The sequence below is a fragment of the Medicago truncatula genome, chromosome 1 (assembly GCF_003473485.1).
Source record: "Medicago truncatula cultivar Jemalong A17 chromosome 1, MtrunA17r5.0-ANR, whole genome shotgun sequence".
NCBI lineage: Eukaryota > Viridiplantae > Streptophyta > Magnoliopsida > Fabales > Fabaceae > Medicago > Medicago truncatula.
Window position 1 is genome coordinate 10,808,601 of NC_053042.1, and position 13,452 is coordinate 10,822,052.

The following is a 13,452-nucleotide window of genomic DNA, read 5'->3' on the forward strand; positions in this document are numbered from 1 at the left end:
AAACAAAATATTTTCAGAAATTAATTATTACACTAATAATATATAAAAACAAAGTACTACCAAAATTACTTCTTACCTACACTTTAAGTTTTATTTTTCTTCACAATGCAGGGTTATTTTTGACAAATCCGCTGCCAAGAGTAATAGTTTTACTTAAGTACCCATACCTATTTTTTCACTATCATATTTCCTTCATTAATCACAGAGTTATTTTTGTCATTTTCAATCCTAAAAGTTGCTTTTCAGATAACACTGTCACACCACGTTCTCTTTCACTATTCTTTTCTTCTTTTCTTCCTTATTTCATTTTCTCTCACTCTCTCCCATTTCTTCTCACTCTCAAAGTCAGATTCAAAAAAAATTGAATCCATCTTCATCTTTCTTTACCCAATAACAATCACTTCTTTTTGTTTTCTGATTATGTGCTTATGATTTTGTTTATTTCTCTTTAAAGAAATTCAATTTACTTGCTTTGTTGTTTGCTTTTGTTGTTGTTGGAAAGGAAGGAAAGCACAAGAGAAGGAAATCAGGGGAACATATATATGCACCCAACAAGGAGAAGGAAAGTATGTGAGAAGGAAGAACAAATTTATGGGTTAGTACTTAGTTCAACAAAATTAAACCTATTATTATTATTATTATTATTATTATTATTATTTTAATTATGTTCATATTTCTAATAACCAAGTTGTAGGCTTGGAAACTAATTTTGTTCATGTTTCTAATAACAAAGTTGTAGGCTTGGAAAGTCATTTTGTTCATGTTTTAATAATGTTCTGTTCAATTTTAAATATGCACACCAAGTGTTTAATAAAATGTTTATGTCATATATATATATATATATATATATATATATATATATATATATGAATTTTTAATGCGAAAGGGATCACTCACAAAGTGTTTGTGACATTATCTTCAATTTTTAACTTTAGAATATTGTTATGTCTCTAATTTTTGTTTATAAGTTTTTGTGCTGCAATTGTGTTTTATAAAATTCTCACATCAATTTTACATTGAGGTAAATAATGGAAAAGAAGCTCAATGTTTGTTACTCTGAATGTTTGACATTTGAACTTTGTTTGATCTTTTGTAATTAATCAATTTAGTCAATACATTATAATTGGTGTACCAGGAATAAATGGAATCCAGCAATGCTATCTAAGTCATTTGTTAGTTTGCATAGAGGATCATTGATGCAATATTATAATTAAGTCGGGTTGATCAACTTTGGCTTCATCAAATCATATAACATATTCTAGCAGTATGACTGAATTTGTTTCTTACTTTTGACATTATTGTTTTTGCATTGAATAATTCATAGCAACATAATATTTCTCAGAGTTTTTAGGAAAAAGAAAATATAAACGGGAGATATTAGTTATAATAATTAGAGTATGGTGTAATGTCAAAGTAGTTTTCTTTGTTGATGGTCACTATTTATTTGCTTAATCTGGCGTGATCTATTGTTTTTAGTTTAAGTTGTTATTTGTTTGATTTATGGTATCCAATTTCGTAAATGAGACCCTCTTCTCTCTTAATACGATTCTTCAAAGGACATTCGTTTTATACTTTTGATTGTTGAAGATCACCTTTTGCATCTCTTGTATTAGAAATTAGAAGATCTACCACTAAGGATTTTATTGTTGTCTTTTGTTTAATAATTGACATTGCCTTTTATTGTCCGATTCTTCTTTTCCATTTTTGCAGATTTTGAAGCTTTGTCTCAGAGATAAAGATTTTTATTCGAGATAAAGAAAATGGGTCACTTATTGTCACTTTCTCATCTTTACTCTCTTATCTATACATTTATTCAATTTATTGTCACTAACTCATATTTCCTAACAATATTTAGTTTCCTGCATTTTTTGCGTGTGTAGATTTAACATGATGACTCTCTTTTTCTTCCTTTCATTTCCTTCAAATTCAAACTAATTTTCATATTTTGATTATCCTTGCTAGGAATGCACGGGTAGCTTATGAAAAGATCAAGCTAATTTTCTTACACAGATCATTCACAAACTATGCATCAAAATAGCACTTACAACTTTTATTTTTCTTTCAACTTAATCAATCATGGTTTACTTTTTGAAATACAAAATAAATTGTAAAAATTACTTTCTACTCTATCTTTTACAAACTCTTCAGATTTGAATATATAAAATAGAGTGCAGCCAGCCAAATAAATAAAAATTCATCACTTTGCAAATTAATATACTACTATGTTTATCAATTTTTCAGATCTATTAATATTAAATCGTTTATAAAAAAGTAAACATGGATATTTTTAATCCCTAAGAAAATTAAACAGATTTTGTACATACAACGTAGATATTTCGAAAAGTAGAGTTTTTTTTTTCTTTGTTATATTTGTATAAAGATAATTTCAAAAAATCAACGAAAAATGGAAGTGTGTGTCTGATCTTCATACAAAATATTTTTCATTAGAAAATTAAAAAATAAATACAAACAGATCCTACACTAAACAATAAAATAAAAAATTTCAATAATAAAACAATACAAAGTTTGAGATCCAAAATTTAATCACAAGTTTGTTGTTGATGCAGGGAATGAGAGAAGGGGGAATTTCTTTAGAATTTGATGCCCATATCAACAAATAGATTCCAATAAAGCTTACATGATCAGTCTTGCAGATTTGGTACTAAACTTTATGAAAGTCAAATCTACATGACAAGGAAGGGGTTTTATTTTTCTGTGGTGGGGAAATATAAGAAGTTGAGAATGACCCTTTTTTCAAAGTAACTCCTTAAAAAAATTTGTTTTAATAGAAATATAGAGGAAGATTAAAGGATAACAAATATGAAATTTATTTGCATAAAAGGTGATCGGAAATGGAGAGCTAGGTGGCCGGTTTGTGGCTAGAGGCTTGAGTTTTGGGAGAAATTGGAGAAGAAGGAACGAGATAGAATGAAAAGTAATAATGGAATGGAGTGGGTGAGAGATTCCCGAAAAATAAATCGGGAATAAGCCCAAATTTAATTTTATATGTGTGGGTTGAAAAGTCAAAGATGGAAAGAAATCATAAAAAATCGATTTTTTTTTATTTGAGAACAAATTGATTTGTTCTATCGGATAAAATTAGTGTTCTTATTGGTCTTTATGTGAAACAAATCTTAGTAATTAAAATCAATGACTAATATTAATTTTTTTTAATATCGTCGATATAAAATTGAGATCAATATTATCGTACACTAATCTAACTATGATTATTCATACTTAATTTTTTCCACATTGTTTTTCTAGAAATGGATCACACCAAAAAACCCGTTGGAGTGTTAACACGGGATCCATATTAGTAACTTAAATCGTTGACTAATATTAACTATTATTTTTTAATATCGTCGATAAAAAAATGAGATCAATATTATAATACATCAACTATGATTATCCACACTTCAAATTTTTCATGTTGTTTGTCTAGAAATGAATCACGAAAACCGTTGGAGTGTACAATTCAATATATATTTATTTATGAAATTTAATGTGAACTATATATTAATAAAATAGGTGATTGTATGAATTCGATATTAATCAAAATACATGAGTATAAGTATTTGTATGGGACCCGCGAAAATAATAAGTTAAAATTATCGTTTTTAAATATCATCGACATAAAAATGAGAAAACTATTATGATACTTGCAAATATAGGAAGATGAAATTTATACCCGGCACAATAGTCTAATTTGTAATGTTAATGAGTATTTTTTATGTTAACTAGCGAAAAGACGTGTAATCACGTGCACGTCTTTCCGCTCTTTTTATTGCGCTAACGTTTGGAAATTATGAACGGTGTTTTTTTTAATGAAATTTTGATTTTGATCAAGTTGTTTTTCTTTATATTAGTATAGATTAGTATTATATCTCATACCGTTGTATAATTTTTCTTATATTTTTTTAATGACAAATGATCCACAAACAAATACGGGAATATGTTAGTATATATTTATTTATGAAATATATTTTACGATAACATTATTATATAATATATTAGTAATTATGATTTTTCACGGGATGCATATTAGTAATTTTCACACTAAAACATATTAGTAAATAAAATCTATGATTATTTTTTGTTAAGAATCATGATCCTACCTAATAACTCCCTGATTCTCTTTTGGTTGACTGATTAAGTTTAATGTCTATACTTAATTATTGCCTTGTATAGCTCCTGCTAATTACATCAGTACTTGACTCTCTCTTAGTTGACTGATTTAATTTAATGTCCATATTTAATTGTTGCTTTGTATAGTCTGTGCTAATAAGCACATTATCATTCCCACATGTATAAAATATAACATCTGTATACTCCATACAATCAATAATAACATAAGCAATTATCTTCTTTTACATGGTATCAAGAGCACTCAAGCCTCTATAGCTCAAATACCCATTTTCTCCATAGTTTCTATCATGGCAGAACATGGTGAAACCTTAGAAACACCCAAAGCCTCTACAAATAAGAGCCTTACCAACAAATATGATGATCCAAGCGCTCCACTATATCTCCATCACTCAGACCAACCAGGTTTGGTTCTTGTGACTCAACAATTGTCACAGAGCAATTATCCTCTTTGGAGCCATGCCATGCTCATGGCTCTCACCACCAAGAACAAGGATGGATTTGTGGATGGATCCATCAAGAAGCCATCAACAACATCTTCCAAGGAGTACAAGCAATGGATCCGCTGCAATCTCCTTGTCAAGGGGTGGATTCTCAACACCATTTCACCTAGCATTGCTCAAAGTGTAATGTATAATGATGATGCCTCCAAGATCTGGAGTGAATTGAAAGAACGTTTCTCTCATGCAAATAACGTGCATCTCTTCCACATTGAACAAGAGATTCACGAGTGCGTTCAAAGAGATATGGGCATTGGTGACTACTACACAAAATTAAAGGGATTGTGGGATGAATGTGATGCTCTCAGTCCTCTTCCACTAAGTGACGGTAACGTGGCAAAGAAATTGAAGGAGTATCAACAAACTCAACACACCATTCAGTTTCTGATGAAACTCAACCCGGTTTATGCTACAGCTCGGGGACAAATTTTACTCATGGATCCATTGCCCCTCGTGAATAAGGTATTTTCTCTTATTATTCAAGATGAAAAACAACGTGACATTTCTTCACAAGTAACATCAGAAGCAGTAGCTTTTGCTGTCAGAAATGAGCCACCGAATTCCAATAGGAATTATCAACCAAAGTATCCACACCTCAAATGTGATCGCTGCAACCTTGCTGGACACACTGCTGAAAATTGCTGCCAACATCTTAAATGTGATCATTGTGGCTACAAAGGTCATACCATTGACATTTGTCGCAAGCTCAAGCGAGAAAATGTTCAAGGGGATAGGAAAGGTTTCTCAAACTCCCTTTCTAGAGCTAATCATGTGAATTCCAAATCTGACAAAGCTGAGACAACTTCATCATACAACCTGACTGCAGATCAATACCATGATCTACTTGAACTCATTAATCGGACAAAATCGGTTAGTGTTGCCAATCAAGTGTCGACAATGAACAACATTTCAGGTATCGCTCCTAAATATCTCACATATGGTAAGAATATTAGATGGATATTTGATACAGGAGCCATTGATCACATGACTTGTTCGTCTCAATTCTTCACCACTAGCAGTCCTGTTACTAATCGTTATGGCTATTTACCCAATCATGCCCTTGCTCAAGTCACACATATAGGGACAATACATTTTTCTAAAAGCCTCATACTTTATAATGTGCTTTGTGTCCCTTCCTTTGAATTAAATTTAATATCTGTGGCTAAATTAAATCAAACATCTTCCTGTCATGCAACTTTTACCAACAACCTTTGTTTTGTGCTGGACCAACATTCGGGGAAGACGATTGGGACGGGAATTGAGGAAGCTGGACTCTACTACTTAGATACGTCGAAGTTTGCTGGGTGTAGTTCGTTTGCTGCCATGGTCACTTCAACCAATCCTCATCTTTGGCACCAACGACTTGGTCACCCCTCCAATAAAAGCATGCATGCAATCTCTCTGTGTTCTGAACTTGTAAAGTTTCGTTCTATCAGTGATTGTTCCATTTGTCCACTTGCTAAACAAACTAGAAAACCTTTTTCCACTAGTTCTATCAATACAAAATCTTGTTTTGAGTTAATTCATGTTGATATTTGGGGTGGTTATCATGTTTCAACTTTGCAAGGGGCAAAATATTTCCTCACTATAGTAGATGATTTTTCTCGATGCACATGAGTTTATCTATTACATACAAAATCTGAAGCTAGAAAGTATTTACTTACCTTTATAAATCTAGTTGAAACCCAATTTGAAACCCGCATTAAAATCATTCGTAGTGACAATGGATTAGAATTCTCCATCCCAAACACATATCATGATAAAGGAATTATACATCAAACTAGTTGTGTCTCAACCCCACAACAGAATGGCGTTGTTGAACGAAAACATCGTCATCTTCTTAATGTAGCTCGTGCCTTACTTTTCCAAGCCAACCTTCCCAAAACCTTCTGGGGTGACGCTATCCTCACTGCCACTTACCTAATCAATCGCACTGCAACGCCCATTCTTCAAGGCAAGACACCTTTTGAGGTACTATTCCACAAACCACCGACTTATCACCACTTACGGGTCTTTGGTTGTCTATGTTTTGCCTCCAACCACCATCACAAAGCATCAAAGTTTGACACACGTTCTGTTCGCTGTATTTTCCTCGGTTATCCTTATGGTACCAAAGGTTATCGGGTATATGATTTAGCCACTGGGAAAAATTTTATTTCTCGAGATGTCATGTTTCATGAGCACATATTTCCATATACTTCCGCTGCCACTCTGTCTAATCCTTTAACACATCAAGTTCCTATTACCACTACTGTACGTCATGTTGTTATGCCATTCTTTCCTTCCCCAACACCATTATTATTGGATGACCAACAACAAACACCACCTATTGTGGCACCCACTACAGCACCTCTAGAAGCAATTATTCCTACCACCACGTCCACTTCAGATGCCGCAACTTCCGATTCTACAACCTTGACACTACCAGAAGCACCTCATAATACCCCTCTTCCTGCTCCTATACCTAAACGAAAGATACAAGCACCCAGCTACCTTCAACAGTATCACGTAGAAGTGTCCTTGCCGACTCGTTCCTTACCGTCGTCTCACTCGGTGTTGGCTGCTCCTAAAGGTATTCTTCATCCCTTGTCTCAAGTTCTCAATTATGATAGACTTTCTGCTGCCCATCGTGTTTTCACCACTTGCATATCAATTGTCAAAGAACCTACCTCCTTTCACCAGGCAGTCAAGGATCCAAAGTGGCGTCTTGCTATGGACGAAGAACTTTCTGCTCTCCATGATAACAACACTTGGTCTCTCCAAGATTTTCCTCCAAACAAGAATCCAGTGGGTTGCAAATGGATTTACAAAATCAAGTTCAATCCAGCTGGAACCGTTGAGCGCTACAAGGCTCGCTTAGTTGCAAAAGGGTACAATCAGGTTGAAGGTTTTAATTATCGTGAAACATTTGCCCCGGTTGCTAAGCTCGTTACTATTCGGTTACTACTTGTTGTGGCATCTTCGACAATTAGATGTCAATAATGCTTTCCTTCATGGTGATCTCGAGGAAGAAGTATACATGTCATTGCCTCCCGGTTACGGAAGAAAGGGGGAGACACGTGTCTGCAAGCTTCACAAGTATTTGTATGGGCTAAAGCAAGCCTCACGTCAATGGTTTATCAAATTGTCCAAAGTACTCGTTCTTGCGGATTTTACTCAATCAAAATCAGATCACTCGTTATTTGTTAGACGCCATGAAACTAGCTTTACCGCTCTCCTTGTTTACGTCGATGACATAATTTTGGCAGGAAATAATCTCCAAGAAATCGAGAGAATTAAAGCTCATCTCATGGAACAATTCAAGCTAAAGGATCTCGGTAACTTGAAATACTTTTTGGGCATAGAGGTATCTCGATCCAAACAAGGAATCACACTTTCACAAAGAAAATATGCACTTGAAATATTGGAGGACATGGGATACTTAGCAGTAAAGCCTGCCAATTCTCCAATGGAGCAGAATTTGTCTCTTAGCAAAACAGATGGTGATTTCATTGCTGAACCATCTTCTTACCGAAGGCTTGTTGGGAGATTAATCTATTTGACCATTACAAGGCCAGATTTGGTGTATCCTGTTCACATCCTCAGTCAATTCATGGACAAGCCTCGCATTCCACACTTAGAAGCTGCGCAACAGATACTACACTACATCAAGAAAACACCTGGACAAGGCATTTTTTTTTCATCCACAAGTTCACTGCAGCTGAATGCTTATTGTGATGCAGATTGGGCTCGATGTCGAGACACACGCAGGTCAACTTCAGGTTATTGTGTTTTTATTGGAAATTCCTTAATTTCTTGGAAAACAAAGAAGCAAGTCACTGTATCCCGCTCAAGTGCAGAGGCGGAATATCGTTCCATGGCATCTGTTTGTTGTGAGATCACTTGGCTACGGAGTGTTCTATATGATCTTGGAATAGAGCATCAACAACCGGTTAAATTATTTTGTGATAATCAATCCGCTCTACATATAGCCTCAAATCCGGTATTTCATGAACGGACAAAACACATAGAAATAAATTGTCACCTTGTTCGCGAAAAGGTTCAAGCCGGAGTAGTCAAAACTTACCATATTTCAACATCAGAACAACCAGCAGATGTTTTCACTAAAGCATTGAGCGTTCCACAATTTTCCAACCTTATCAACAAGTTAGGAATGATCAACATCTATTCCAACTTGAGGGGGAGTGTTAAGAATCATGATCCTACCTAATAACTCCCTGATTCTCTTTTGGTTGACTGATTAAGTTTAATGTCTATACTTAATTATTGCCTTGTATAGCTTCTGCTAATTACATCAGTACTTGACTCTCTCTTAGTTGACTGATTTAGTTTAATGTCCATATTTAATTGTTGCTTTGTATAGTCTTTGCTAATAAGCACATTATCATTCCCACATGTATAAAATATAACATCTGTATACTCCACACAATCAATAATAACAGAAGCAATTATCTTCTTTTACATTTTTACTTTAAATACATTATTATTTTCACTATGGACAAAAAAAATCACTATGTCAAACACAGCCGAGACGCGACACACGGCGGAGCCGCGGCGAAGCCGCACTACCCGCGCTGTAGCACGAGTATCTCGACTAATTCTTTCAAATAAAAAATTACGAGAACTATAATGCTAATTTCCTAAATACCACTTCTAAACATGTCATGAGGCTACCTATCAACGTGGACTACACTTTAGGAGTTCATTTTTCAATCAAACATTAACACACATACTTAGAATATTTCTTCGTTATTGGTCTCAACTTTATTCACTAATTTTGTCAAATGCTATGAGCCTATGATGAAATATTACCTAATTAGTTCAAAATTTACTTTAACTAACTTGGAAATATATAGATTATTAAAGAATAATGGAAGTTTGATTTTGAGCTAAATCACTTTTCAACTACTCCCAATTATAGAAACGAATGGTGAAATTTAGTGCGTTTCACATTTAAGTCAAATTCGATGTCATTTCACGTGCTTACAAATGGCATATATACCATAGAAATTTCTTTTGAATCTTTGAATCTCCACCTTGATTACCGTTGTAGCATCTTTGAAAAGATAAGAAAACCAAACCAAACTCTTGACATTAAAAAAAATGGCAATTGGGACCTCAATTTGAGGTTAATAGCATGGTTGTTGAAAAACAAAACATTAAACAAAGACATTGCCAATAACAAGTAGCAACTATATATGTTTTTTTTAGAGGTAGTAGCAACTATACTTGTTCTAATAATAATATTTCAACTCCTCCAATTAACAAACTACCAACTTACATTTACCCATGAGAAAAACTATGCTTGTTTTAGTTTGTATATAAATAAAGTATCATAGCATGCGGTTGTTAGAAATAAACTTCACAAAATAATTGAGATTAATTTATTTATTTTTTATAATATTTGAGATTAATTAAAAGGACTTGTTTCTCATATTAGATATATTTTTATAACTAACTGTTTGTGACTTCTAGGGAACCTAAATCCCTTAGGTGAAGCATCATATTGAATTGGATGAACATAAAAATTCGAGGTGGTCAAATCATCACACTAGATTAAGTAATTAGACCGTGAGTTTGGACACAACATCATCACTTAAAATCTGAAAACATTAAATATATAGGTCCTCTCAGTTATATGTTGTTCAAGTTCTATTTTTTCATCTAATATGGAACGTCGTACTCACACTTCTTCGGCTTGAAAGTCACACCTAATTGGTTGTTCAATTATTTTATAGATAAATAACAGTTTTTTTACTTATTTGTCCTTTAGGAAAGCGAAATGCTACTTAGTATAGTGTTTAGTTTAGGTACTTTGTCAAAAATTTGTCTGGTTTTCAAACTTTGCCTTATTTATTTGACCATGGAGCCAAAAATCTACAACAACCCATACAAATACACAACCATGTCATTATCTCACAACCACCAATTCACATGTAAATGTTGCACCTTTGGTTCTTTGTGAGCATTACCCGGAACAACAAAATTTGACTTGTTAAGTATATTGTTATCATTACTTAATAAATTTGCTAGCTCTTTAGTGCTTCAAACAAGTGAGAAACCAAACTCAAATTTTTGTTACCATATTTTGTGTAGTTTTACATTCTAATAATGGGAAATAGTTTAGGTGGAAAAAAATCCACAAAGGTGATGAAAATTGATGGTGAAACATTCAAGCTAAAGACACCGGTGAAAGCCGGTGAAGTGCTTAAGGATCACCCTGGTCTTGTCTTGTTAGAATCCGAGGAAGTGAAGCATTATGGAGTTAGAGCAAAACCATTGGAAGCACACAAAGAGTTGAAGCCAAAAAGACTCTATTTTCTTGTGGAACTTCCAAAGGAAAGTCGGGTTACAAGAAGGGTTCGTTCGGTGATTAATATGAGTGCTAAAGACAGACTCGAGAGTCTGTCTTTAGCTCGAAGGTCAGCTTCTGACCTTACGATTATGAAACCAATGAACGACTTTGAGGTGGGAAAAGAAGATTTGACGAATGGCGGGGTGAGGTTGAAAATGAGACTTCCAAAGGCAGATGTTGAGAAGTTGATGCAAAGTAGTAAAGATGAGGGTGAGGCTGCCGAGAAGATTATGAGTCTTTGCATGGCTAATGGTAATAATGATAAGAAGATGAAAAAGGAAATGCATTGGAAGGGTAGCAGAGGAGTTGGTGAATACAAAAAGGCTTATGAGGTATGATAGAAGAAACAATATAATGTTTTTGTTTGTTTTTCATTTTGAGCAAAGAGAACGGTTAATCTCCAAAAGTTATTTCCATTTTTAAAAAGACTAAACACGTTTAGTGTTTTAAAGGATAAAATATATAACGTTTTCATACAAGTTTTTGGATAAGTAGTTGGAATCACATAGGAAGTTAACATAATGTTGAATCATTTGATCGACTTTATGTTGAATCTTAAAGCATTAATTTTGTTTTTAATATACATACTAAAACTTCTTCTTCTTTTTTTTTTATAGAGGAAATACATACTAGAATTTAAGTTTTATTTTCTTAAAATATTTTTAACTTTTCATACCTCATATTATTCAAACTATCTATAGATATTACAAAAACCATTTAAAATAAAAATAATGAATACATGTGCAAAGAAGAAAGTTAGAGTTACTAACAAACACAATCTTTTTAACGCTCTCTTTTATCGGATAAAATTGTGTTGTACCATCCATCATTTCATGAGAAAAATATATCACATCAAATAAATGTTACATATCACCAAGACCCTTTGCTTATCGTGAGACAACCTATTGAACCAGGTGTTGAGACGAATTTCAAATATATCCATATAAATGTAGTTTTAATTTAAACAATAACAATATGCTATAATACAACTTGCAATGTATGTTTTGTTTTAAAAAAAAAGTGTATGTGTGTAATTTATTAGATCAACAATGGTCGACACATAACATTTCTAATATAAGTTATGACATATTATGCTGAAATTGTAGCTCTATATCAACTATTCAGAATAATTTTTCTTATCAATGATCATCTTACTTGCTTATTTGACCATCATTTAGAGAGGGAGTGGATGACGATGAGTCTATGATGTTAAATGATACTCCCTCCATTCCTTTTCTTTTGATGTTTTAGCTCTTGATACAAGTTTTAAGGAGCAATTAAAGTATATAAATATTTGTGTGTTTTTTACTTAAATGTCCTTATTTATCATTAAATTCAGATGTGATAAACCAAAGGTCACAACTACTTTAATAGTTTATTGTGTTTTCCAACAAGGGTAAACTTGAGAAAACAATAATAAATTCACTAAAACATCAAAAGTTTTAGAATATAGTTGAAGTTCTAAAACATTAAAAGAAAAGGAATGAAGGGAGTAATATAGATCGTACAAATTTTGCATAATTTAATTGTAAAGATAATATTTAAATGGATGTTTATCTTGATTCTTTTATTTTTATCAATGGAAAATTGTGCCAACTAACTTGTGACCGAACGAACATATATGTAACTGTGAAGCATCAGAAAATCATCTATATGTCCATTTATGTTTTCATAAAAAAATTGTGCCAACTAACTCGTGACATATTATTTATATATATACACACACACACTACATGTGAAGCATCATAAAGTCATCATATACCACGAATTATTATTATTCTATACATTTTCACTTAGCATCGTATATACTAACTCTCATCCTCTCCCTCTCTAAATGTTGGTCCTGCAGAGGATAAGATTCATCCATATAGATACTTTTTTTTACAATTTTTTATTTATTTAGAGTTGATTGCTATTATTAATGAAAAAGTGGGTGAGAAAATAAATACCTCTATTCATAAACAATCATGCATGCATTATCTAAACAATTTGTAGGTATTAAATCAAATCAACATGCATGATTAATGATTAGAATATATAGTTTGAACCTACTAAATTGTTTATTTTTGGATTATTATCAACACTTGCAGAGAAGAGTGAGTTTTATGCCAATCAATGAAGGAAGTTGTTCGATATCTGTAGCTTCCTAACCTTGAAGCTAAACTTGGAACCCTCACTGTTGCTGACTTGCTGCTAGTGCTAGCTATCTCCCAAAATTAATGAAATTTATAATGTTTTTTTAATGCTTAGTTTAATGTAAGAGCAATACACTTATGTATTATATGAAGAATCACATGTACTGTGATTAAAATAATTAAAACATGGTGTTTGTAAGTCATATGCACTGTTATATTTTGCTAGTTTATCTTATTTAACATTACACTTTAAATAATACTAAAATATTTGAGAAAACAATGACTTGATGCATTACTTTTTTTTTTTTAAACAACTTGA

General features: G+C 32.7%; 1 protein-coding gene and 1 long non-coding RNA gene across 2 annotated transcripts; both read left to right on the top strand.

Moving 5' to 3' along the window:
- The first annotated feature begins 202 nt into the window (after window positions 1-202).
- Window positions 203-3,174, top strand: LOC112421824 (uncharacterized). Its single transcript, XR_003012146.2, has 2 exons — window positions 203-595; window positions 1,711-3,174. It is a non-coding gene; the product is annotated as an uncharacterized lncRNA (long non-coding RNA).
- Window positions 3,175-10,533: 7,359 nt separating this feature from the next.
- LOC25482488 (uncharacterized protein At1g66480) lies at window positions 10,534-13,336 on the top strand. Its single transcript, XM_013611054.3, has 2 exons — window positions 10,534-11,330; window positions 13,089-13,336. The coding sequence occupies exons 1-2, from the start codon at window positions 10,755-10,757 to the stop codon at window positions 13,146-13,148; spliced, it is 636 nt and encodes a 211-aa protein (XP_013466508.1). The 5' UTR covers window positions 10,534-10,754; the 3' UTR covers window positions 13,149-13,336.
- The last annotated feature ends 116 nt before the right edge of the window (window positions 13,337-13,452 follow it).

Coding starts and splice junctions, on each gene's coding strand:
- LOC25482488 (XM_013611054.3), top strand. CDS start 10,755: ATGGGAAATAGTTTAGGTGGAAAAAAATCCACAAAGGTGATGAAAATT. Junction 11,331..13,088: donor AATACAAAAAGGCTTATGAG/GTATGATAGAAG, acceptor CAACACTTGCAG/AGAAGAGTGAGTTTTATGCC.